The 23,290-nt window shown below is 35.2% G+C and overlaps 1 protein-coding gene across 1 annotated transcript in view; it reads left to right on the top strand.

The window, feature by feature from the left end:
* Positions 1-23,290, top strand: part of LOC121443472 (rab proteins geranylgeranyltransferase component A 1-like) — a 172,353-nt gene that overhangs the window by 58,724 nt on the left and 90,339 nt on the right. Inside the window, 4 exon segments of the mRNA XM_041645222.1 lie at positions 9,218-9,599; positions 13,132-13,248; positions 13,752-13,872; positions 15,398-15,623. Coding sequence (XP_041501156.1) covers positions 9,218-9,599; positions 13,132-13,248; positions 13,752-13,872; positions 15,398-15,623 — 846 coding nt within the window.

Genomic DNA, 23,290 nt, shown 5'->3' with positions numbered 1-23,290 from the left:
ATTAAATAATGGAAAAAAAAGAAAAGAAAAGCTGGCTAAAAAGAAGTCAAGCTAAGGCTGGGCATTTATAAGTAATAATAAGCCTCCATGTATTTGGGACCTGGGTTGCAGCCATCCCCTCCCCCCCCAAAAAAATTAAAAGACTAAAGAACCAAAAGAAAATAAACATCAAAATTTTTCTCCTTTTTCTAAATAAAAAAAAGTTTTAGCTTTAGCATAGTAAGATAAGAGCAATTATTAAGTAAGAATTACATTTACAATATCTAGTCCATTTGTATTTGGCAGATTCAGAGAAAATACTCCATTTATCCATCCTATTTTTGTGAGTCCAAAGTTGTGTGCCTATTTTACTTTCTATTCTAACTTGTATTACCAACCCAAAATAGTCTTAGACCTCAAAAGCATTTTCTTATATAAACAATTAAAACTTTCATGTTTCTCAGCCTCATAAACTATACATCTCTAATGTAAATTTCTTTTCTGAATTTGATAACAAGGAAAACTATTTCTTCTTCAACTCCCATCAGAGAACTGATAATGAGTTAACATTACCTGGGTAAACAGGAATTATAGAGTAAGCATCTTTCAAAACTAATAGAAATGACAGAAAGAGCTGGCTGCCTGGACAAGGTTCCTCTGCAAGGTTGGGGCATCCATCTTTGGTCTACAGGCCTAGAATATCTGACAGTCTTTTCTGTGAAACAGATATTTTGATGGACTGTCCCACCTTGTCTTGGCCAATTCAGCAGGCAGTTAGACAATCCTTTTGTTTTGTATCTTGTTGGTCCAGTTTGGACAGCAGACTGTCAGCAGTTGAGGCATGGGTAGTTTTTTTTTGCTCAAATTTCTAGCATCGCCACAAAGAAGTATATGTCTTATGAAGGTTCTTTAATGCCCATCATCCTTTTAGGAAGTAGATTGGTGCTGCCAGGAGCAGACATGTCTCACTATCATAAATAGCCTTGGTGGTTAAACATCTTAAATGCCATATTATGTAGGTCTCTGAAGCATTGGAATATTACTTACCTAAAATGTACCTGTTTAACCTTGGAAACATAACTAACATGACTACAAGTTTGATTGTTATAGATAACTACTAACCTGCATTTGTAATTATCCTAAACAGTTGTAATAATAGCTTTCAAGAAATATACCTTTATATTACATTTTTAAATGAGCTGCATTAAGTACAGTACCTTACATAGGAGTAGAAACATATATAGCATATTACAAAAATAACCTTAAATTTATTTCAAAATACAGAAATCCAGACCAATGTAAAAATTTGTTATAAAGCTGTTTCTTTAATCATGTATTCCTACATCCCCATTAAATGTTGACATGCATCCATAACCCACAAAATGAACAAAAACCACCCACTCCACCTCTTGGGAATGTGGGTGTTTTGTTCTATAGACTGCTTCCTGTTGTTTGTGGATGACTGCATCCCCAGGGTACCCTAAGAAAATTGAGATAATAGTCAAGTTCTAAAAACACTAGCTATAACATTTGTTGTTTCGTCTCTGTGTAATGAGAAAGTACAATGCTTATCTGAAGTCCTGGATAGAATAGACTGTGAGGGTAGACCATCTCAACTAGTAGCCTTGAAGTTGTTCTGAACACAGAATTGTAAAGAAACTGTAGCAGAGGCACACAGAAAGGCTGTGATCTCCTGGGCCACCCTTTTTCATTGGTGTATGGTCTCCTTGCTCTGAAAACACTCAGATTTTCAAAGGTAATATTTTTATTTGTATTAATACAAGTATGGGCTGTGCATTGTACACAAACTAGTCAACGATTTTTTTTTTTGTTTTATATTTGAGCAGGTTAAAGATATCTGTCAACTTTATAAGTTTGACTGTATAACCAAACTTCTGTCCATGCCATATGAAAGTCATGAGGACTCTGTATCCAACAAGATTTTTATCACCAGTCTCAGAGGTGTCCCCTTGTCAAGGGATCAGCATATGTGCCACTTGTCTTGTGGTATTTCTAGGTTTATTTCTTTATGTCTGTAGCAAAGATTTTCAGGTAGTTTCCCCCAATCAAATATGATCTGTATTAATTTTGAAGGAATCCACAGCCTTTCATTTCCTATGAAAACAAAAGCATAACTTTTCCCCAAACCCAACACATTTTCTGAATTCTATTTTAAACTTAAGACATGACTAAAGTATCTAGGCTGGTTTAATTCAGAAATTCCTTTTACAAACTCACATCTTTGGGCAGCTGTCTTTCCCTCATCAGCGTTCAAAAATTCAAAGTCAACAAAGCACCATACAGAATCTAGACTCCCTGTATATTTCCCTGTATATCATTACATGACTAACTTTTTAAATATTACTTTGCTCTTTTGTAAAAAAAAGTATTTTTCAACTATTTTTCCCTATGACTGTCTATTCCCCCCTTTTTAAAGCACCTATGTACACTGTCACCTGTTTGAAGGTATTCCCTTCTTGATCTGTTTTACTGTCCATCTATAGCTCTCTCAGACTTAGCTAAATCTTAAGCTGCTAAGTAGCATCTAAGCCCTCTGCAGCTGTGGCATTTGGCTCCACTCCCTCCCTGAATGAGTGGATTCTGTGAGAACTGAGCTCTAGGAAGTTGATACCTGTAGGTGTAGACTGCTCTTTCGTTCCTGGCTACCCAGACCCAAATAATCACACAGAAACTATATCAATTACAGCACCACTTGGCCAATTAGCTTAGGCTTCTTATAAACTAACTCTTACCTCTTAAATTAACTCATTTATATTAATATAAGCATATTAATAGAAACATTCATAGCATACAGAGGGGAATTCCACATCAGAGACCCACACTGTTTCAGGCATTTTACTTAGCTTGCTGTTTCCACTTAATGTGTTGACTTCTCAAGTGCTCTGCATAGCAATGTCTCTTAAATGAGCCATTTCATTTTTTTCAGTTTTTTTGGGCCCTAGGAGGAAATTTGTTCCCCATGTTGGATGGTATTTATAGTTGGAATTTTCTTTGGGCCACCAACCAGTTTCCCAAATATAAACATAAAGACTTATTATTATGAATGCTTGTCCTTAGTTTAGGCTTGTCTCTCTAGCTCTTTTAATTTAAGCTGTTTCTAATTCTCAATGTTTTGCTTTGGGGGCTTTTTACCTTTCTTTCATTCTGTATGTCCTACTTTCTTGCTTCCTCCTTGTCTGTCTGTCTGTCTGTGACTTGTCATCTCCCTTTCCTCTGTTTTTTTCTCTAGAGCCTAAATTTCTACTACTACTTGTTCTTCCTGCCAAGAAGTTCTTCTTATACCTCCTCCCTTGCTATTGACCATTTTGCCTCTTATTAGATCAATCACATGTCTTAGGCAGACAAGGTAAAACAACAACACATCTTTATAAAATTAAACAATTGCAACGTGTCTATATAGTCAAATATAACATAAACAAATGCAAAACATCTTTAAACAATTAAATATTCTGCAACATAAACAAAAAAAACCACATCCTTGCATAGTCATACAAATATTCTGCTACTGTAAATACCTGTGCTGAATAAAATAGTCAGCTGATTGACAGGTTTTATTTTATCCATATAAAGGAGTACAAATTATTAATATGGCAAATTCATTTGGAAGTGCTCTTTGGTTGTTACCACTAATTGATAAGTGATATCCAAGTTCTTTAATTTACAATTAGTTTTTTTTAAAAAAGGTGCATTTATACAAAGCAGTAGACATTTTTGGTTTGGATAAATTATTTTAAAATTACAATCCATGTATAATTGCCTTTGAGATTCATATTTTAAGTGATAATTGACTTAATTTGTGAAATCTATTTGATAGTAAATAATTTTACAGTTAAGAGCTTCTTTTGAGGGCTTATAATTCACCAACATCTTATATCTTGCAGATGCATTTTCATGGTTTTCAAATACATTTGAGTTACTAAAATTGAACTGTTATTCTTAATCTCCTTTGGCAGAGGAATAACTTTTATGAAAAGGCTGCTTACATACAAACCATAATGTAAGGTTTTAAATTCATGGAAATATCATCCTTTTGGTTAAAAGAATTTGCTTACAGAATAATTATGTGGAGATTTAGGAGTTTCTAGCGTCTTCATCACTTTTTTAGATATGAGCCTAACACTTGGCAGAACTCCAAAAATACTTTGGTTTTTTTTTTAATGAAAAATGGGAATAATAGTATGTTCATATGCTTCTGTTTCTTGGAGAGCTAGGAACTTCACCAACTTGTGCTGCTGAAAACATTGAAATTTATTAATTTGTCAAAGTAGGACAAATTTCTAAAAAAATAATCTCTTACACATTCCCCACTACCTCAGATTTATTAACCTTTGATTACACTTATAATGAAGTGTTTTGACTTTCAGCTTCCAGCTTTTCAGCTGTCCAGCATTGTCTAATGGATTTTATTACTACGTAAAACCTCATTTTACTTAATATACAAGATAGCTGCTGAAAAAATCAGTTGCTATGCTCAATTTTCATGCTATTCGAATCTCAGTTTGTAATAAAAGAAGTTGCCATATTCAATCTTATCTCTGTAGTGTAATTAATTATCCTGTCACTACTTAGTTTAATCTTTACGCATGGAACTTCTGCTCAAAGTTGTCATCTTATGTTTTATCAATTTTCAAAATAAAAGAAAATACATATGAACATTACTGTGGAAAAAACGAGTCACATTTCATATCATAGCTTTTAATTTATAAAAGACTTAATTTTAAGCCTTATTCATGTATATGGACATGTGGGTATATGCCACATGCATATAGGTTCTTTTGGAAGAGGGTCCTCTGGAACTAAAATTATGGCAGTTTAAAGTTCCTCAACATGGCATTGAAGCCCTGGTTTTTCTGCAATAGAAGTGTGCTGGTTAGTTTTCACCAGCTATGCAAAAACCAGTGTCACCTAGTGAAAGGGAGCAACATTGGGGAATTGACTGTAGGTTGGCTTATGGTCATGCCTGTGGAACATTTTCTTAATTGTAAATTGATGTAGAATGAAGGACCCAGCTCACCGTTGGCAGTACAGTCCTTATTCAGGTGGTCCAGAACTAGTTAAGAAAGTTAGCTGAGGCCAGAGGGAAAAACCCCGTAATAACTTATAGTAACAAAATTCAGTTCCTTCAAGGTCTCTGCTTCAGCTCCTATCTCCAGATTCCTGTTTTGATTTCTTGTATTGGCTTCCAGCCATGATAGAGTGTAATGTTTAAGGCAAATAGAGACTTTCCAGATTATCGTTGATCAATGTTTTATCATAAAAACAGAAGTTAAAATAGGAAACTTTGGGGTATATACTCAAAGAATGCTCAATCATACCATAAAGTCATGTGCTCAACTATGTTCATTAACAGCATTATTTGTCATAGCCAGAACCTGGAAACAACCTAAATCCCACCTACTGAGATGGTGGGGCTGATCTAATGGGAGCTCACCAAGGCCAGCTGGACTGGGACTGATGGAGCATGTGATCAAACTGGACTCTCTGAACGTGGCTGACAATGGAGCCAAGGACAATGGCACTGGGTTTTGATTCTACTCCATGTACTGGCTTTGTGGGAGCCTAGTCTGCATGTTCACCTTCCTAGACCTGGATGGAGTGGGGAGGACCTTGGACTTCCCACAGGGCAGGGAACCCTGACTACTCTTTGGGCTGGAGGGGGAGGGGAGTGGGGCGAGGGAAAGGGACATGTGAGGAGGGGAGGAGGTGGAAATTTTTAATAATAATAATAAAAAAGAATGGATTAAAATCTACTAAGCATTTTTATCTAAACAGAAAATAATGAACAATGAAACCCTAATGGGGAATTAGACTTAAACATTGACTTACGATGGGTGTCTGTTCCCAGAGAAGCATAATCATATATTTACTTCTTTTTGTAAATTTTGTTCTTTTTGTGAAAAACTATTAAATATGATTATTAAGAGCTAACAAGTTAGATCCATCAGGAATCAAATTTTCTTATTGTATAGTCAAACATAGTAAAAAATTAAATTATATAGTACTATTTTTTTAAAAAAAAGAATGGAATAAAAGAAAATGTGGTACATTTACAGAAGGGAGTACTACTTAGTGGTTAAAAAAAATCCTGACATTTTGAAATTTGTGGGCAAATGGATAGATCTAGAAAACATCATATTGAGTGAGGTAACCCAGACCCAGAAAGACAAATATGTACTCTCTCATAAGTGGCTTTCAGACATAAAGCAAAGAAAAAAATTCACAACCCCAGAGAACCTAGACAACAAAGAGGACTCTAAGAGAGACATACATGGATTTAATCTACATGGGAAGTAGAAAAAGACAAGATCTCTTGAGTACATTGGGAGCATGGAAATCATGGGAGGTGTATAAGATCGGGGAGGAAGGGAGGGGAATGAAGAAAATTATATAGATCAATAAAAACAATTTTAAAAAATCAGAAAAAAACATTTTAAATGCCACATTCTGTAGGTCTTTGAAATTTAGAAGAATATCTGAAATGTATCTTTGTATATCTCGAAAACTAACATGACTATAAGCTTGACTATTATAGATGACTTATTTTATTTTTGTAAATCTGTATTTCTTAATTATATATTACATATTTAATTGGGATATATAAATACAATATCTTAAAAAGAAGTATACATAAAGTATAACAAACTTAATCTTAAATTTATATAAATAAACTAAAATCCATGCCATTGTAAAATGTTGAGATTAACAGTTTTGGGGGGTTAAATTAGACTCAATAATTTATCCTTTTCTCCATCATTTTTATTCCATATCCCCCTTTGTTCTTTAGAAAGAGATTGACTATGACCAATAACAATTTATAACCAATCCCTTATATAAAAACAAACATTTATAAACAGTGTTTTGGGAATTTGGGCTTAGATCTCTAGACTACTTTCTGCTGATTGTGGGTTCTAGTAATCTTTGAGGAACGCTGAAAAAATTTAGAATTATGGTTAAGTCCTGACTGGAGTATTTTGTGGCAGCATCCTTGACATTGTTCTGAATGTAGAAGTCAGAGGAAACTGCACAGAGGCACTCTGAAACATTGGATCATCTGGACTATCAATTTCCTTTGGCGATCTAACATCGGAGGGAGGGTCTTCTTTAATCAAGCCATATTAACCTGGAAGGAAACCATAGCTTCTCATCTTCTGTAGAAACAAAAACAGAACCTCTTTTCCAAAGCCACATATCCTTAGACCCAAATTTTGCAGTTAAGATACCTTTACAATATATAGGTTGTTTTAACTTGTAGCCCCCACAATCAAATATCTCTCAGCAGTTAGCTCATTAACAGTCAAAAATTCAAATTCCAAAGATGTCCATTAAGTTCTACTTATAGCATTGAACTGTTTTACTAGTTCAAAGTGCCACAGTCTACCGTATTCCTCCAAAATTGACATGGTCAGGCTTGTTCACAGCAATAGTCCACTCTCTGGTTCTGGTACCAACTTTTTGATTCCTTGCTTTTTTTTTTTTTTTTACTATTGTGATAAAATATCATGACCAAGGCAATTTCCAGAAGAAAGAGTTTACCTGAGCTTATGGTTCCAGAGACATAAGAATCTCTTATGGCAAGGAAGAGTGGTAGCAAACAGTGACATGGTGGTTGGTGCAGAGTGCTGAGAGCTCCATCTTGTAAACTATGCACATGGAGCAGAGCAAACAAACTGGAAGTGGACTCTGGAAACTCACCCTCAGTGAAATGCTTCTTCCAGTAAGGCCGCTCCTCCCAAACTTCCCAGACTCTGCCACCAATTGTGGACCAAGTGTTTAAACACCTGAGTCTGTGAGGAATATTTCTCATTCAAATCACTACACTTTGAAATAGATGTGCTTCAGGATTGTTTTCTTTTGTTAATAGTAGAATATTGACATAGACTTTATTAAGTGAACATCCCTTGTCCAAATTGTTCCAAAGTTTAAAATCTTTTGATTACTAACATGATTCTCAAAAGGTTTTGCATTTAGTAGCATTTACTGTTTGAGGATGTAGCCTAGGCATGATAATGTACTGAAAAGTCAAAGGGCATTTAGAAAGATATTGATAAATACATGCATGATAAACTGCATCTATGCATTATAGTACATGGAGAAACTGATGAATATAGTTGTTTTTTGGAATTTAAAATTTTGTAGACTACATAGATTATTAATATGTGATTATATTTGGGACTGCTGCAATTTTGATACTATGAGGATGGGACAAATAGCCCATAGGACAAAACATGATAAGGGGCAAAATATGGAGACTCAAGTTGATTAATTGAGTGGTAGAGATGCCATGTTTGAAAGCAGTTAAATTAGTATAGAGGGAAGATATTTATTTTATAAAGAGAAAGACTTTGAGGGAGGTAGGATTTAGGCTTGATAGTGGAAGGTCTACTGTTAGGTCTTAAACATTCAGTTAGCAGTTACTTACTTAACAGACATTAAGTACAATGAGTTGGGACCAGGTATTGAACAATAAGACAGCTCAAGAGAGAAGAGTTAATTTTCTGGAATAGGAATTGACTATGTAGGCTAGCTCAATGTAAGTCTGTACTATCAAGGTATCAGTAGACTAAAAATTCTTATTCTAGTAATAATTTTGGAAATGAAGCTTTCAGTGGAATAATAAATATTAATAGTAAATAGGAAACAATGTTGAAAGTTTGTTGTAGATACCACAAAACAATAGGAAAACTGACGTGGCATACTTCCCACCACTTGACTGAGGTACTCTGTCACACTACCAAGTCCATAGAGAACTTAAATGTTAATCTTCTGATAGATGCCATTAGTGAGCAGTTGCTCTGCTCCAGGTACAATGTTGGATTCATTGCATGCAATATGTCAGTTTAGTTTCAGACCAAATTTGATAGTGGGTCCTGTTATTCCTGTATAGTGTAGGACTAGAGAAGAGAAATACATACATTCAGAATATTAATCAGTTGGGTTTATGGCTCTATCTGTTGTTGATGATTTTACTGTGTTTTTTTGCTTTTAAAATATGATTCTTTTGTCTGCCTGAAATTCTCAAAAATGCTCATGTTCATGATCTCTAATATCTTAAATTTCAAGCTTCAAATTGAAACTTTAACAGTATGTACCAGAACTTAAGACAAAAGGATAGAGGTGTAAAACTTGCTATGAAAAGTTGAAAGCAATAAGAAAAATGTAGCAGGTTAGAAATGTCAGAAGCATGATATTGATTATTATTATTATTATTTCTTATCAGTCAGGATTTGCATAAAGATGTTGAGGAAGCTGGTGCACTGCAGAAAAATCACGCTTTTGTGACATCCGCGGACTCCGTAGAGGCTGCAAAGGCTGCAGAGGCTGCTTGCCTGCCTACTGCAGATGCATCATTAAACACTAGGAGCTGTGAAACACTAGCAGAACAAACTCAAAGCAGTGAGCCAGAGAGTTCACTAGCAGTAAATGATGCTGAAGCAGCAGGAGAAAAAGAAAATCATAGTGATGATAAAGCTACAGAAGAAGAGTCAAGTGAAAATGTGCCTAAAGTACAAGACACCACAGAGCCACCAAAGAAAAATAGAATTACTTACTCACAGATTATTAAAGAAGGCAGAAGATTTAATATTGATTTAGTATCAAAAGTAAGTACCTATTTTGTACATCTTAACGTAGAACAATAATAACTTTCAATTGATTGAAAATAACATCTAGAGCTCTTAAGTGTACTTTTCTTCATTTTAGTTTCTGAATTATAAAGAGTTTGCTTTATATAAAGATAGTAAACAAAATTTTATAATTTAGTAACAAAATAGGTTAAAATACATTAAAATGATAGTATTAATATACTTAACTGTACTTTTAAACTATACTAAGTATTTTTGAACATGAAGAATGCTTTGTATAGGGGCAGGTAGTTCATCCTAATATTCTAATTCATGGGCACTATGAATTCCATCAGAAGAAAAATTCTATTTAGTTTGTGTTAAAATCTCATGTTCTTTGCAATAAATTTCATATAAATGTCACTAGCCCCTATAAAATTTAGCCTCAATATAAATATTCAGAATAAACAAATGCATTTTTGAAAACCATATGGTAAGGTTTGAAGACACTGGGGCATACCTCTCTGCTGGTGACAAAGGATGTGACAAATGCTCTTGTCTTTGCTAGTGTTTCCATAATTAACTCTAACGTTAGCTTCTTGTAATTTCTGATGTGGTTTCTGGATCATGGGAGACTTCAATACTGCATTGGGTTCATAAGAAGCAAGGCTGATTTTGTTCAAATTAATAATTAAATATCCAGTCAAGCTTGCCATAAAGGGTGTGATAAGAGAAAAGGAAGGAGCAATTCATGCATCTCACATTTTGCTGAGGAAATCTGGTATGCCTGTTTGCTTTGAACTTAGTGTGTGGAAATATGAATATTTCCCTACATAAAATATTATACTATTCAGAATAGTAGATAAATAAATTTTCATTACATAATTTTTTTCCAATTAAAAACTATTCAAAGTAAGCTTATTTATCTCAGTTATGAAGCCAGTGTGCCAAATAGAGAAAAAGTGTTTAATAGTAATTCTGATTATTTGAGTGTAATTACAACGTTGTTTCATATCTCATCAATGTGAAATTGCCATGGTAGATTACTTAGGGGCCATTGAAAAAGAGACTTATGCTGTATATGTCCATGTGAAAATGCTGGCGTGGATTAAGGCAGCCCATCAATAGCCACTGTGGGCTGTAAGATGTGACTCAGGAAGGTCCGACTCCAAACTGTCCTCATTGTGACTTTGCTTTGGTTTTATTTTCCTTAGAAATGTCTTCAGTGTCTCCCAGTGACTTCTAGGCATCAGACATGGACTGCTCGCACTGCTTAGATGAAAAAAAATAGGGTGTGCTAGGAGGGTGTGTTCATGTATAGTTCACTGCTGATTTACACAGACTGTTGAGAGTATTGTCGAAAAGCCTGGTGCTGGCATCTGGGTATTTGTTGGAGCATCACCATGGTCATTTAAATATGAGGCTATACCCCTGTACAGTGTGCTGTGCACTTCTACAAAGCAGTCAAATGTAGACCCTGGTTTCTATTAGCAAAGTTCCTTTGACATCTTTAAAAACCTAGACTTCCTTATGTCATCATTAAGATGTGATCATCACTCTTAGCTTTTGTTGGGGTGAACAATAATTCATGTCATACTACATATGTGTCCTTCCTCATCTCTCCGAATGGCTTTGTGTCTTCTTTCTTAGCTTTCAATCTCTTAAGACTCAAACTATTAATCTGGTCTAATGACTCCTCCCTGATCCTCAAAGTTCATGAGGAATATGTTGTAATAAATATAACTTCTAATGGAGAAAATAGCCTGATAGTTACTCCCTTTAAAAGAGTAGAACTTCGAAAAGATTTTTGTTCTTCCAAGAGTTTTCAGGAGAGAAAAGAATAGCCAACAAAGGATATAAAATGTTTTCTATAGAAGATTCTACTGTTTTGAACCAAACAATGGGGAAAGAAGTTTCAAAAGGGAGTCCTCCACGGTAACAGTTGATTACAACTTCTCTGATGTGAGGAATTTAAAATATGCTGTAACATATATAAATTACATCCTAAGTAAAGAAGCTAAGTGTAATTTCCTATGGTGACTTAATATTTCAGCTCATGGGACAAAACTGCTTTATAAATGACTTTATAAATGATGAAGTGACTTCTATATTTCTCCGAATTCTTCTGCTGTCATTATTGTCACTTTTTATACTTAAAAATAAAAAGATTAAATACGAAAAAAAAGAAAAAGAGACTTATGATTAAATATGGTACATATATTTTTTTCCATGTTTCAGAAACTTATGTCTAAGATAATTTTAGTTGAAATTTGTTTTTATTCTTCAGTGGAAACTGAAATTCACTTGTTTCAAGTTTTATTTGATTTAATAAGAATGAGTTTTTGGTCTATATAAATATTAATTTATATAATTTGCATCTCGTGATAGTGTTGCATTAGAAATAATTATTTTTTAAGGAACTGAGATACCACTTTATTTTATAGTTAAAACTTGTTATTTTAAAAATAATGTAAAGTGTATCAGTTTTGTAGTGTGTTAGGAATGAGTTAATCAAATAACATGGCATATTTATTTAGTCAGAGTATTTGGATTAATGCTTAAAAATGCCACTAACTTTGGTTGGCATAATGCTTACCTAATATTTATAGTTTACAAAATTGTACATAATTTATATTGATTTTCAGATTATCTTCCTAGGTGCTCAAATTATTGAAATTAAAATTTTGAACTGTCACATTTCTTTGTATAGTCAAACATTTTATTTAATTTTTCTCTAGTTATTATGGAAGTATCCTTTATCTTTTTAATTTTTTGAGTTATAGAATATAAATATAATGATCATAGGAAGTAGACAAATATATATTTATACATGATTGAATTTCAAACATGACTGATAATACTGTATAAAGTTTTATTGTTTTTTCCGTGGTATTAATTATGAGGTAAGGCAAAAGATTAGGTCAATGCTTCACACACATGTCAATAGTAAAATTGTTCACTTCTTGAAATGGTCCTATTATATACTTAGATTTTGAGGGGCCTAGAATTTGACTCTGTTATGGAAATTTATCACAAATCCATGTGATGCCATTTTGTTTGTTTTTATTGACTTGTCTATATTGTTAGCGTGGGGTGCTCCACTGTACTCATCTTATTATAACCACTGGCTCTATTTTCTGAAGTACCATATCATTCAGATGACAAAGATATTTCAGAAGGAAATACAGTATTCTGTTGGTGTACTGTGTGCAGTGTGACCTTGTTAGCAGACCCGAGATTTCATAACTAAACACATGAACATTTCTGTAATGAAATTCATGGATGTTCATATCCAGACAAGACTAGAAGAACCATTTAAGAGTTCAGGCTTTACTGCCAGAACAAGTTATAGAGAAAGCTTTATATTATAGAATTTTTTGGTTTCAATTTCAATAATGAACTGGGATCATTTAATAAATTATTTGTATAATACTTTTACATTTAAAAAACATGTAACTTCAATTCTAGCAGGTGTGTGTGTGTGTGTGTGTGTGTGTGTCTGTGTGTGTTAGTTGCTGTTTTCCATTATTTTGCCTTTGATGGTATCCTCTCAAACACTTTCTACCTGCAGCTTCTCTATTCTCGGGGATTACTAATTGATCTTCTAATCAAATCAAATGTTAGTCGATATGCAGAGTTTAAAAATATTACGAGAATTCTTGCATTTCGAGACGGAATTGTGGAACAGGTACTGTACGGCTCAACTGTGTCAGCCAAGTTACTATTACTCACTTAGAAAAAGAACAAAGGACTGTATCTGTTTTCCTAGTAAGGTAGTTATTTCCATCTTTGCATGGTTGTTTATAAAGGTAAATACAAAATTTGCTTCATTAAGTTTCCTGTGATATTTTTGAACATTTGTTCCCCAGGTTGATTGAATGTTGAGGAATGCTAGTTTCAGGCAGCAGTACTATATTTGAATTGTCATATGTTCCCTATTATGGGTGACATGTCATTGGCCTTTTAATTGCACGAAGAACAACTTGGCAGAATTAAGTAACAGAGCTCTCAAGTTAATTAGCTCTGTAGTTAACAGAGATGCTATTAGAGCTGATGAAAAGTGACAGGAAGCAGCCAGAATGGAATGGAAATGATAACCTTGTAATGTGGAAAGGAATACAAAGTATAATGTGGAATATTTGTGTGATTAGCAGGCATTTTCAAATCATCTTTACTTTCAAATCTTTTCAGGTTCCCTGTTCTAGAGCAGATGTCTTCAATAGCAAACAACTTACTATGGTAGAAAAACGAATGTTAATGAAATTTCTAACATTTTGTATGGAATATGAAGAACATCCTGATGAATACAAAGGTATTGCTTTTCATTAACTTGGGTTTTCTAATTATTTGTGATTTTAATTTTAATATGCTTCCTCAATTTGGTAAACAATTGATTATTCTCAAATGTACTCTAACTCTACTATATCCAGTAAGTTAGCCATAGCAACATGGTACTATTTAAATTCAATAAAAAAATGCTGAAAAGTTCATTCCTTCAGTTATGCTAGCCATAGTTCAGTTTGTGTCTAGTAAGTATAATGCAGATATTTTCAACATTGCCAGAATGTCATGCCAGACTCCCATTTCTAGTCTTTGTAAATTAAATACCCCGGTTAGCTGATTATTTAATCTGTGTGTGTATGACACTAGGAATTGAGCATAGGACATTGCTTATGTGATAAGACCTATTAACTGATTGTTGATATATCACATTCTTTTTTGTTATTTTATCGTTATTATTATCAATAATAAATTTGTGTAGATGTCATATTTTAAGACTACGTTCACTTGACATATTGAGCCATTCATTTTGATTTACATAAATGATATGTATTGTATAGTGGAAACCTCTAGATTTAGAGAAGCTATGGTTTCCAATTAATATTGTATTATTGCAAACTTAACGGCAGTTACTTTAGTTCGTTGAAAATTCATTTCATTGTTTTAGTGTCAGCTGCTTTTCAAGTACATGTGAGCTGGAAAATTGTGCAAAATTAAAATATTTTGTTGATAATTCACTGATAAAATTACACTGAGATTTGCATCATTGATTTGTTTTGACACAATTGTGAAGACCTAATTCTTGGTAGTAAAGCCTCAATAAATACCAGGTAGTTCTTTCCAGTGCTTAAACTAAGAGTCTCTCAGTCAGTTAATTTCTGTTATTTTTATTGACTTATATTATTTCCCTAAAGTAATGTCCTTTGTTGCATGATTATTTCCTTCCAGTAGTAAAGCGTTTACTTGTTTTCTGTTATGTAATGAAAGGATTAGGTTTATAGGGGTTCCGTATTATTTGAAGTGTGATTGTCAGTATTTTGGGTTCCAGGAGCCAGAAAGAAATTAGTTTCATTATTTTTTAGTAAAAGTTTTTATTCTAGGTTTGAATGCAAAATATATATTTAAGAAAAGTAAAATGCAAAATGTAGCAGAAATGACATTTTTATTAATGCATTTTATCAGTTCATTATATTTTATCTTGCTTAATATTTTCACATGTGTTGACATTATTCTATAGTTTAAATGCTAATGAATTGAGGATATTGCCACCCACCATAATTCATTGAGTTATTTAATGTCTTCCTAGTTTTTTATATCAATAAAATACTAAATAAAGATTTATCATTTAAATTTTAAAAACTGTGCCATCAAATCATTTAGGATATGAGGTTGTTTCCATATTTTGTTCTTAAGACCAATAGTCCAAAATGTAGTGATAATGACCACTTGTATGCTGTTTGAAGTCTCTAACAGATTTGGCTATATTAATGTGTGATGTTTTTAAATAGAAATTAAATTTGGTTTTAATTTATAAAATTTCATCTTTCTTTTCATAGCATATGAGGAAACAACATTTTCTGAATATTTAAAAACTCAAAAATTAACCCCCAACCTGCAGTATTTTGTCCTGCATTCAATTGCTATGACATCAGAGACAACAAGCCATACTGTAGATGGTCTCAAAGCTACCAAAAACTTTCTTCACTGTCTTGGGCGTTACAGCAATACTCCATTTCTGTTTCCTTTATATGGCCAAGGAGAACTCCCTCAGTGTTTTTGCAGGTAAGTTAAGATTTCTGTCTTTTGGGGCTGGAGAGATGACTCAGAGGTTAAGGCCATTGCCTGCTCTTCCAAAGGTCCTGAGTTCAATTCAAAGCTACCAAAAACTTTCTTCACTGTCTTGGGCGGTACGGCAATACTCCATTTCTGTTTCCTTTATATGGCCAAGGAGAACTCCCTCAGTGTTTTTGCAGGTAAGTTAAGATTTCTGTCTTTTGGGGCTGGAGAGATGACTCAGAGGTTAAGGCCATTGCCTGCTCTTCCAAAGGTCCTGAGTTCAATTCCCAGCAACCACATGGTGGCTCACAACCATCTGTAATGGGGCCTGGTGCCCTCTTCTGGTCTGCTAGCATACACACAAACAGAATATTGTATTCATAATAAATAAATATTAAAAAAAAAGATTTCTGTCTTTTAAAAGAATTGTATGAATAACATGAAAATTAACTAAAGCTGAGCTTGGTGGTGCATCCCTGTATTCTTAGCATGTGGGGTGTAACGGCAAGACTGTTAGGAATTAAAGGCCACTCTTTTTTTATTTTTTTTAGAAAGAATATAAACTATCTTTTTTCATTTTCCATACCAATCCAGTTCCCACTTCCTCCCCTCCTCCCATTCTCTTCTACCTACCCCCTCACTCTATCCCCCATCCCCTTCTCAGAGCCAGTAAGGCACATTGCTTTGAGAAATGTCCAAGGCCCACCCTACTATATCTAGGCTGAGCAAGGTATCTATCCTAAGAGAATAGGATCCCAGAAAGCCAGTACAAGCAGTAGGGATGAATCCTGGTGCCACTGGCCCCTCAATCTGCCCCAGCCATGCAACTGTCAACTACATTCAGAGTAACTAGTTTGGTCCTATGCTTGTTCTTTCCCAGTCCAGCTGGAGTTGGTGAGCTCCCATTAGCTCAGGTAAACTGTTTCGGTGGGTGTCCCCATCATGGTCTTGACCTCTTTGTTGCTCATATTGTCAGTCCTCCCACTCTTCAGCTGGACTTTGGGAGCTCAGTTGCTGGATGAAGGTTCTATGGTGATATTTAAGATATTCATCAGTCTGACTACAGGGCAAGGCCAGTTTGGGCCCCCTCTCTTCTATTGCTTAGGTTCTTAGCTGGGGTCATCCTTGAGGATTCTTGGGTATTTCTCTAGTGCCAGGTTTCTTGCTAGCCCCATAATGGCTCCCTTATTCAAAATACCTCTTTCCTTGATCTCATCTCTGGCCTTCCTACATTTCCACTATCCCATTACCTCAAGTTCTACCCCCTCCCTTCTCTCCTAGTCTTCCCTTTCTGCCCTCTCTATTCTACCCACCCTATGTTCCCAATTTTGTCAAGTGATCTTGTCTATTTCCTCTTTCCAGGTAGCTCTATGTATGTTTTTCTTAGGGTTCACGTTTTACTTAACTTCTCTATGATCATGAACTATAGGCTCAATATCCTTTGCTTTATAGCTAGTATCCACTTAGGAGTGAATACATCCCATGTTCATCTTTCTGGGTCTGGGTTACCTCACTCAGGATGTTTTTTTCTAATCCCATCCATTTGCATGCAAATTTCAAGATGTCATTTTTTCTTACTGCTGAGTAGTACTCTAATGTGTAACTGTACCACACTTTCTTTATCCATTCTTCCATTGAGGGGTATCTATGTTGTTTTCAGCTTCTGGATATTACAAATAATGCTGCTATGAACATAGCTGAACAAATGCGTTTGTAGTATGATTGAGCATCTTTGCGTATATGCCCAAGAGTGGTATTGCTGGGTCCTGAGGTAGGTTGATTCCCAATTTTCTGAGAAGCTGCCATACTGATTTCCAAAGTGCTTGTACAAGTTTGTATTCCCACAAGCAATGGATGAGTGTTCCCTTTACTACATCCCCTCCAGCATAGGCTATCATTGGTGTTTTTGATCTTAGTCATTCTGACAGGTATAAGATGGTATCTCAGAAGCATTTTGATTTGCATTTCCCTGATGACTAAGGATGTTGAACATTTCCTTAAGTGTCTTTTGGCCATTTGAGATTCTTCTGTTGAGAATTCTCTGTTTAGTTCTGTACCACATTTTTTAATGGGTTATTTGGAATTTTGATGTCTAATTTCTTCATTTCTTCATATATTTTGGAGATCAGACTTCTGGCTGATGTGGGGTTGGTGAAAATCTTTTCTCCTGCAGTAGACTGCCTTTTTGTCTTATTGACTGTGTCCTTTGCTTCTCAGTTTTAGGAGGTCCCATTTATTTATTGTTGCTCTCAGTGTCTGTGCTACTGGTATTATATTTAGGAAGTGGTCCCCTGTGCCCATGCATTGAAGGCTACTTCTCACTTTCTCTTCTGTCAGATTCAGTGTGGTCAGATTTATATTGAAATCCTTAATGTATTTGGACTTGAGTTTTATGCATAGGGATAGATATGAATCTATTTTCATTCTTCTACCAGCACCATTTGTTGAAGATGCTTTTTTTACATTGTATATTTTTAGCTTCTTTGTCAAAAATCAGGTGTTCATAGGTGTATGGATTAATATTCGGGTCTTTGATTCAATTCCATTGATCAATGTCTCTGTTTTTATGCCAATACCAAGCTGTTTTCATTACTGTAGCTCTATAACACAGCTTGATGTCAGGAATGGTGATGCCTCTGGAAGTTTTTACAGTATTGTTTTGGCTATGATAGTTTTTTTTTTCCCATATGAAGTTGAATATTGTTCTTTTCAAGGTCTGTGAAGAATTGTGTTGGGATTTTGATGGGGATTGCATTGAATCTATAGATTGCTTTAGCAGGATTTCCATTTTTCCTATGTTGATCCTACCTATCCAAGAGCATGGGAGATCTTTCCATTTTCTGGTATCTTCTTCAATTTCTCTCTTCAAAGACTTAAAGTTCTTGTCAAAGAGGACTTTCACTTCTTTGTTTAGTGTTACCCCAATAATTTTGTTATTTGTGGCTATTGTGAAATGTGTTGTTTTTCTGATTTCTTTCTCAACTTCTTTATCATTTATATATTAGAAGGGTTACTGATTTTTTTTTTGAGTTGATCTTGTATCCTGCCACATTACTGAAGGTATTTATCAGCTGTAGAAGTCTTCTAGCAAGAGTTTTTGGGGTCACTTATGTATATTGTCTTATCATCTGCAAATAATGAAAGTTTGACTTATTCCTTTCCAGTTTCAATCCCCTTTATCTCCTTTTGTTGTCTTATTGCTTATAGTCAAAACTCAAGAGCTATGTTGAATAGACATGGACAGAGTGGACAGCTTTGTCCTAGTCCTGATTTTCAGTGGGATCGCTTTCAGTTTCTTTTAGTTTAATTGGATGTTGGCTGACGGCTTGCTGTATTGTTGTATATTGCTTTTATTATGTTTAGATATGTTGCTAGTACCCCTGTTCTCTCTAAGACCTTTATCATAAAGGGGTGTTGGATTTTGTCAAATGCTTTTTCAGCATCTAATGAAATGATCATATGTTTTTTTTTTCAGTTTATTTATAATAGTAGATTACCTTGATAGGTTTTCATATGTTGAACCATCCTTGCATCTCTGGGATGAAGCTGACTTGATCCTAGTGGATGATTTTTTTGATTTGTTCTTGGATTCGGTTTACAAGTATTTTATTGAGTATTTTTGCCTCTATGTTCATGAGTGAGATTGTTCTGTAATTCTCTTTTGGTTGAGTCTTTGTGTGGTTTTAGTATCAGTGTAACTGAAGCTTCATGAAAAGAATTTGGCAATGTTTCTTCCGTTTCTATTATGTGGAACACTTTGAGGAGTTTAGGTAGTAGCTTTTCTTTGAAGTTCTGGTAGAATTCTGAGCTGAAACCATCTGACCCTGGGCCTTTTTTGCTTGGGAAGCTTTTGATGAGTGCTTCTGTTTCCTTGTAGGTTATAGGTATGTTTATATTGTCCACCAGGTCTTGATTTAATTTTGGTGTGTGTTACCTATCCAGAAAATTGTTCATTTTTTTTTTACATTTTCCAATTTTTTGGAGTACAGGTTTTTGTAATATGAGCTAATGATTCTCTGGATATCCTCAGTGTCTGTTTTTATGTCTCCCTTTGATTTCCGATTTTATTAATTCGGTTTTTTTCATTCTGCCTTTTGATTAGTTTGGGTAAGGCTTTGTCTATCTTGTTGATTTTCTCAAGAACCATCTCTTTGTCTCGTTGATTCTTTGTATTGTTTTCTTTGTTTCTGTTTTATTGATTTCAGCCCTCAATTTGATTATTTCCTGTCATCTACTCCTTCTGGGTGAGTCTGCTTCTTTTTGTTCTAGAGCTCTCAGGCATGCTGTTAGGTCACTAATGTGAGCTTTCTCCATTTTGCTATGAACTTCTCTCTCAGCAATGCTTTCATAGTGTCCCACAGGTTTGGGTACGTTGTGCATTCATTTTTGTTGAATTCTAGGATGTCTTTAATTTCTTTCTTTATTTCTTCCTTGACCCAGAGTGGTTCAATCGAGCTCGGTTTAATTTCCACGTGTTTGTGGGCTTTGTGAAATTAGTGTTTTTGTTGAGTCCTAATTTTAAAACATGGTGATCCAATAAGATACAAGGGGTTACTCCAATTTTTTGTATCTGTGGAGGTTTGCTTTGTTACCAAGTATGGGGTCAGTTTTAGAGAAGGTTCCATGAGGTGCTGAAAAGAAGTTATGTTCTTTTGTGTTTGGGTGGAATGTTTTGTGGATATCTTTTAAGTCAATTTGAGTCATGACATCTGTTAGTTCTCTTATTGATCTGTTAAATTTCTCTTGTTGACCTGTCCGTTGTGGAGAGTGGGGTGTTGTAGTTTCCTACTATTAGTGTGTGGGGTTTTATATGCTTTTTATTATCATTATTTAAGCTTTATATGCAATTTTTCTTTTACATATGTGGGTGATCTTTTATTTGGCACATAGATGTTCATGACTGAGACTTCATCTTGATGGATTTTTCCTGTTATGATTATAAAGTGCCCTCCGCATCTTTTAATTGATTTTAGTTTGGAGTCAATTTTGTTAGATATTAGGAGAGCTACACCCGCTTGTTTCTTAGATCATTTGATTGGAAATTTTTTTCCTAACCCTTTACTCTGAGGTAATGTCTGTCTTTGAGGTTGAGATGTGTTTCTTGTATACAGCAGACAGATGAATCCTGCTTTTGTATCCATTCTCTTAGCCTGTGTCTTTTTATAGGTGAAATGAGTCCTTTACAGGTGAAATGAGTCCTATGATATTAAGAGATATTAATGACCAGTGATTGTTAATTCCTTGTTCTTTTTTAGAAGGGGTTGAGTGATGATACTGTGTGTGTTTCCCTTCTTTTGGTTTTCGTGGTGTGAGTTTATCTTTTACCTGTATTTTTGTGGGTGTAGTTAGCTTCCTTGGGTTGGAGTTTTCCTTATAGTACTTTCTGTAAGGCTCGATTAATGGATAGATATTATTTAAATCTGGTTTTGTCATAGAATATCTTGCTTTTTCCATCATTAGTGATTGAAAGCTTTGCTGGGTATAGTAATCTGGGCCTGCATCTGTGGTCTCTTACTGTCTACAGCACATCTGTCCAGACCTTCTGGCTTTCATGGTTTCCATTGAAAAGTTGGGTGTAATTCTAATAGGTCTACCTTTATATATTACTTGACCTTTTTCCTTTGCCCCTCTTAGTATTTTCTTAGTTCTGTATGTTTTGCATTTTGATTATTATATGGCAAGCGGATCCAGTCGATTTGGTGTTCTGTACGCTCCTTGTACCTGCATAGGGATAACCTTCTTTAGTTTGGGAAACTTTTCTTCTATGATTTTGTTGAATATATTTTCTGTGCTTAAGGCCACTCTTGACTATATAGCACATTGAGGCCAGGCATAGTTAGAAGTTCCTATGCCAAAATAAATTCATTCTATTTTTATAGGAAGTTTCATGTTTATTGGTTGCATCTAAATGATATATTCAGTTTGGCGTGTTTTTGAACCTTATAAAATATTATAAATTGCTGTTGTCATCCAACATTATGTTTCAACAATATTACGATGTGAGCCATGCTGCGGATCCCTGAGTAACTTGCTGCTGGATCCCCGGCAGGCAGGGGGCAGCAGGTCCCTAGAGCAGCGAGTCCCAGGCAGAGCTGGAGCGGGAGACCACGCGGCAGGCAGGCAAGGGGCATACCATGCAGAGTGAAGTTAGACATTTATTAGGTGGGTTATGGAGGGCAGGGGAAAAGGGGAGGAGAGGAAAGAGAGAGAGAAGAGAGACAGAGAAGGGGGTAAGGGGAGAAGTGAGTAGAGAGGCAGAAGCTGCCTCTTCGAGAGAGGGACGGGAAGAAAGAAGACCAAGGCAGGAAGCTGAAGATCAGCCTGCCTCACAGGATGGGGAAAGGAGTGGGTGTGGCTTGTCTCTTAAAGAAACAAAACAATCATTACACTATATACATTTTTATTTTTTATATTTATATTTTATTCATATTTATTCTATTATATTTTATATAATTTTCATTATTAGATAGGTCAGTTGTGAATGTACCATAAACTACCTTTTCAAACTACTTTTTGATGTTTTTCTATTAACATCCTATGTATGTGCCTTCGTTAGGGTTTCTGTTGGTATGATTAAACACCATGACCAAAACAACTTGGGGAGGGAAGGGGTATATTTGACTTACACTTCCATATCATTGTTCATCATCAAAGGAAGTCAGGATAGGAGCTCAAACCGAGCAGGAACCTGGAAGTAGGAGCTGATGGAGGGGTGATGCTTACAAGCTTGCCCTCAGTGGCTTACTCAGCCTGCTTCCTGTAGAACCCAGGACCACCAACCCAGGAATGGCACCACCCACAAAGTGATGGGCCCTCCCCTATTGCTCACTAATTAAATGGTTACAGCTGAATATTATAGCAGCCTTTTCTTAATTGAGGCTCCTTTCTTTCAGATAAACTCTGTAATTTTTATGTCAAATTGACAAAAGAATAGCCAGCACAGTATGTCTTTTATGTGGTCAAGACTTTCTTTAGGAGTTAGAAAGATGGAGCTGTAGATAAAGAATGCTTGCTATGTGAGCATGAGGATCTGAGGTCGCATCCTCAGAACCCACATGAAAAGCCTGTAACTCTAGGGCTCTGTGGAAGAAGTCTGAGACTAGAGGATCACTGCCACAATCCTAGCTTCAAGTTTAGTGAGAAAACCTGGCTTAATTTTTCTAAAACAGCATGAATAAGATACTTTATGGAAAGAAGCATTTATTTGGGCCTACATTTCCAGAGGGGTGGGAGTCATATCATGGTGGGGAACCATAGCAGCAAGTATGGTGGCTGGAACAGGAAGCTCATCTCACACCTTCATTTGCAAGCAGGAAGCAAAGTGAACTTAATGTGTGAAGAGACTAAACACTCAAATCCCATTTGTAGTACTATACTGCCCCCCGCAAGGCTGTACCAGCTAAACCTCCCCAAACAACTCCAGCAGATATTTGGGGATGTTCTCATTCAAACCACTATGTCCTGTTGGAATAAGGTGAAATGTGATGGAGCAGAACACTCAGGCATGCACAGGCACACACATATACTCAGGTAAGCATGTATAAGAACTGCCATTAGGATACATACCTAAGAATGAATTTTTTAATAATTTATTATGTATGAATGCTTTGCCTACAGTATATATGTGCATCACATGTGTGCCTGGTGTCCACAGAGGCCAGAAGAGAATGTAG

Source organism: Microtus oregoni, unplaced genomic scaffold (genome assembly GCF_018167655.1).
Source record: "Microtus oregoni isolate MIOR12 unplaced genomic scaffold, Mior012 000107F_ref0000227, whole genome shotgun sequence".
Lineage (NCBI taxonomy): Eukaryota > Metazoa > Chordata > Mammalia > Rodentia > Cricetidae > Microtus > Microtus oregoni.
This window is presented reverse-complemented; position numbering and strand designations above follow the sequence as displayed.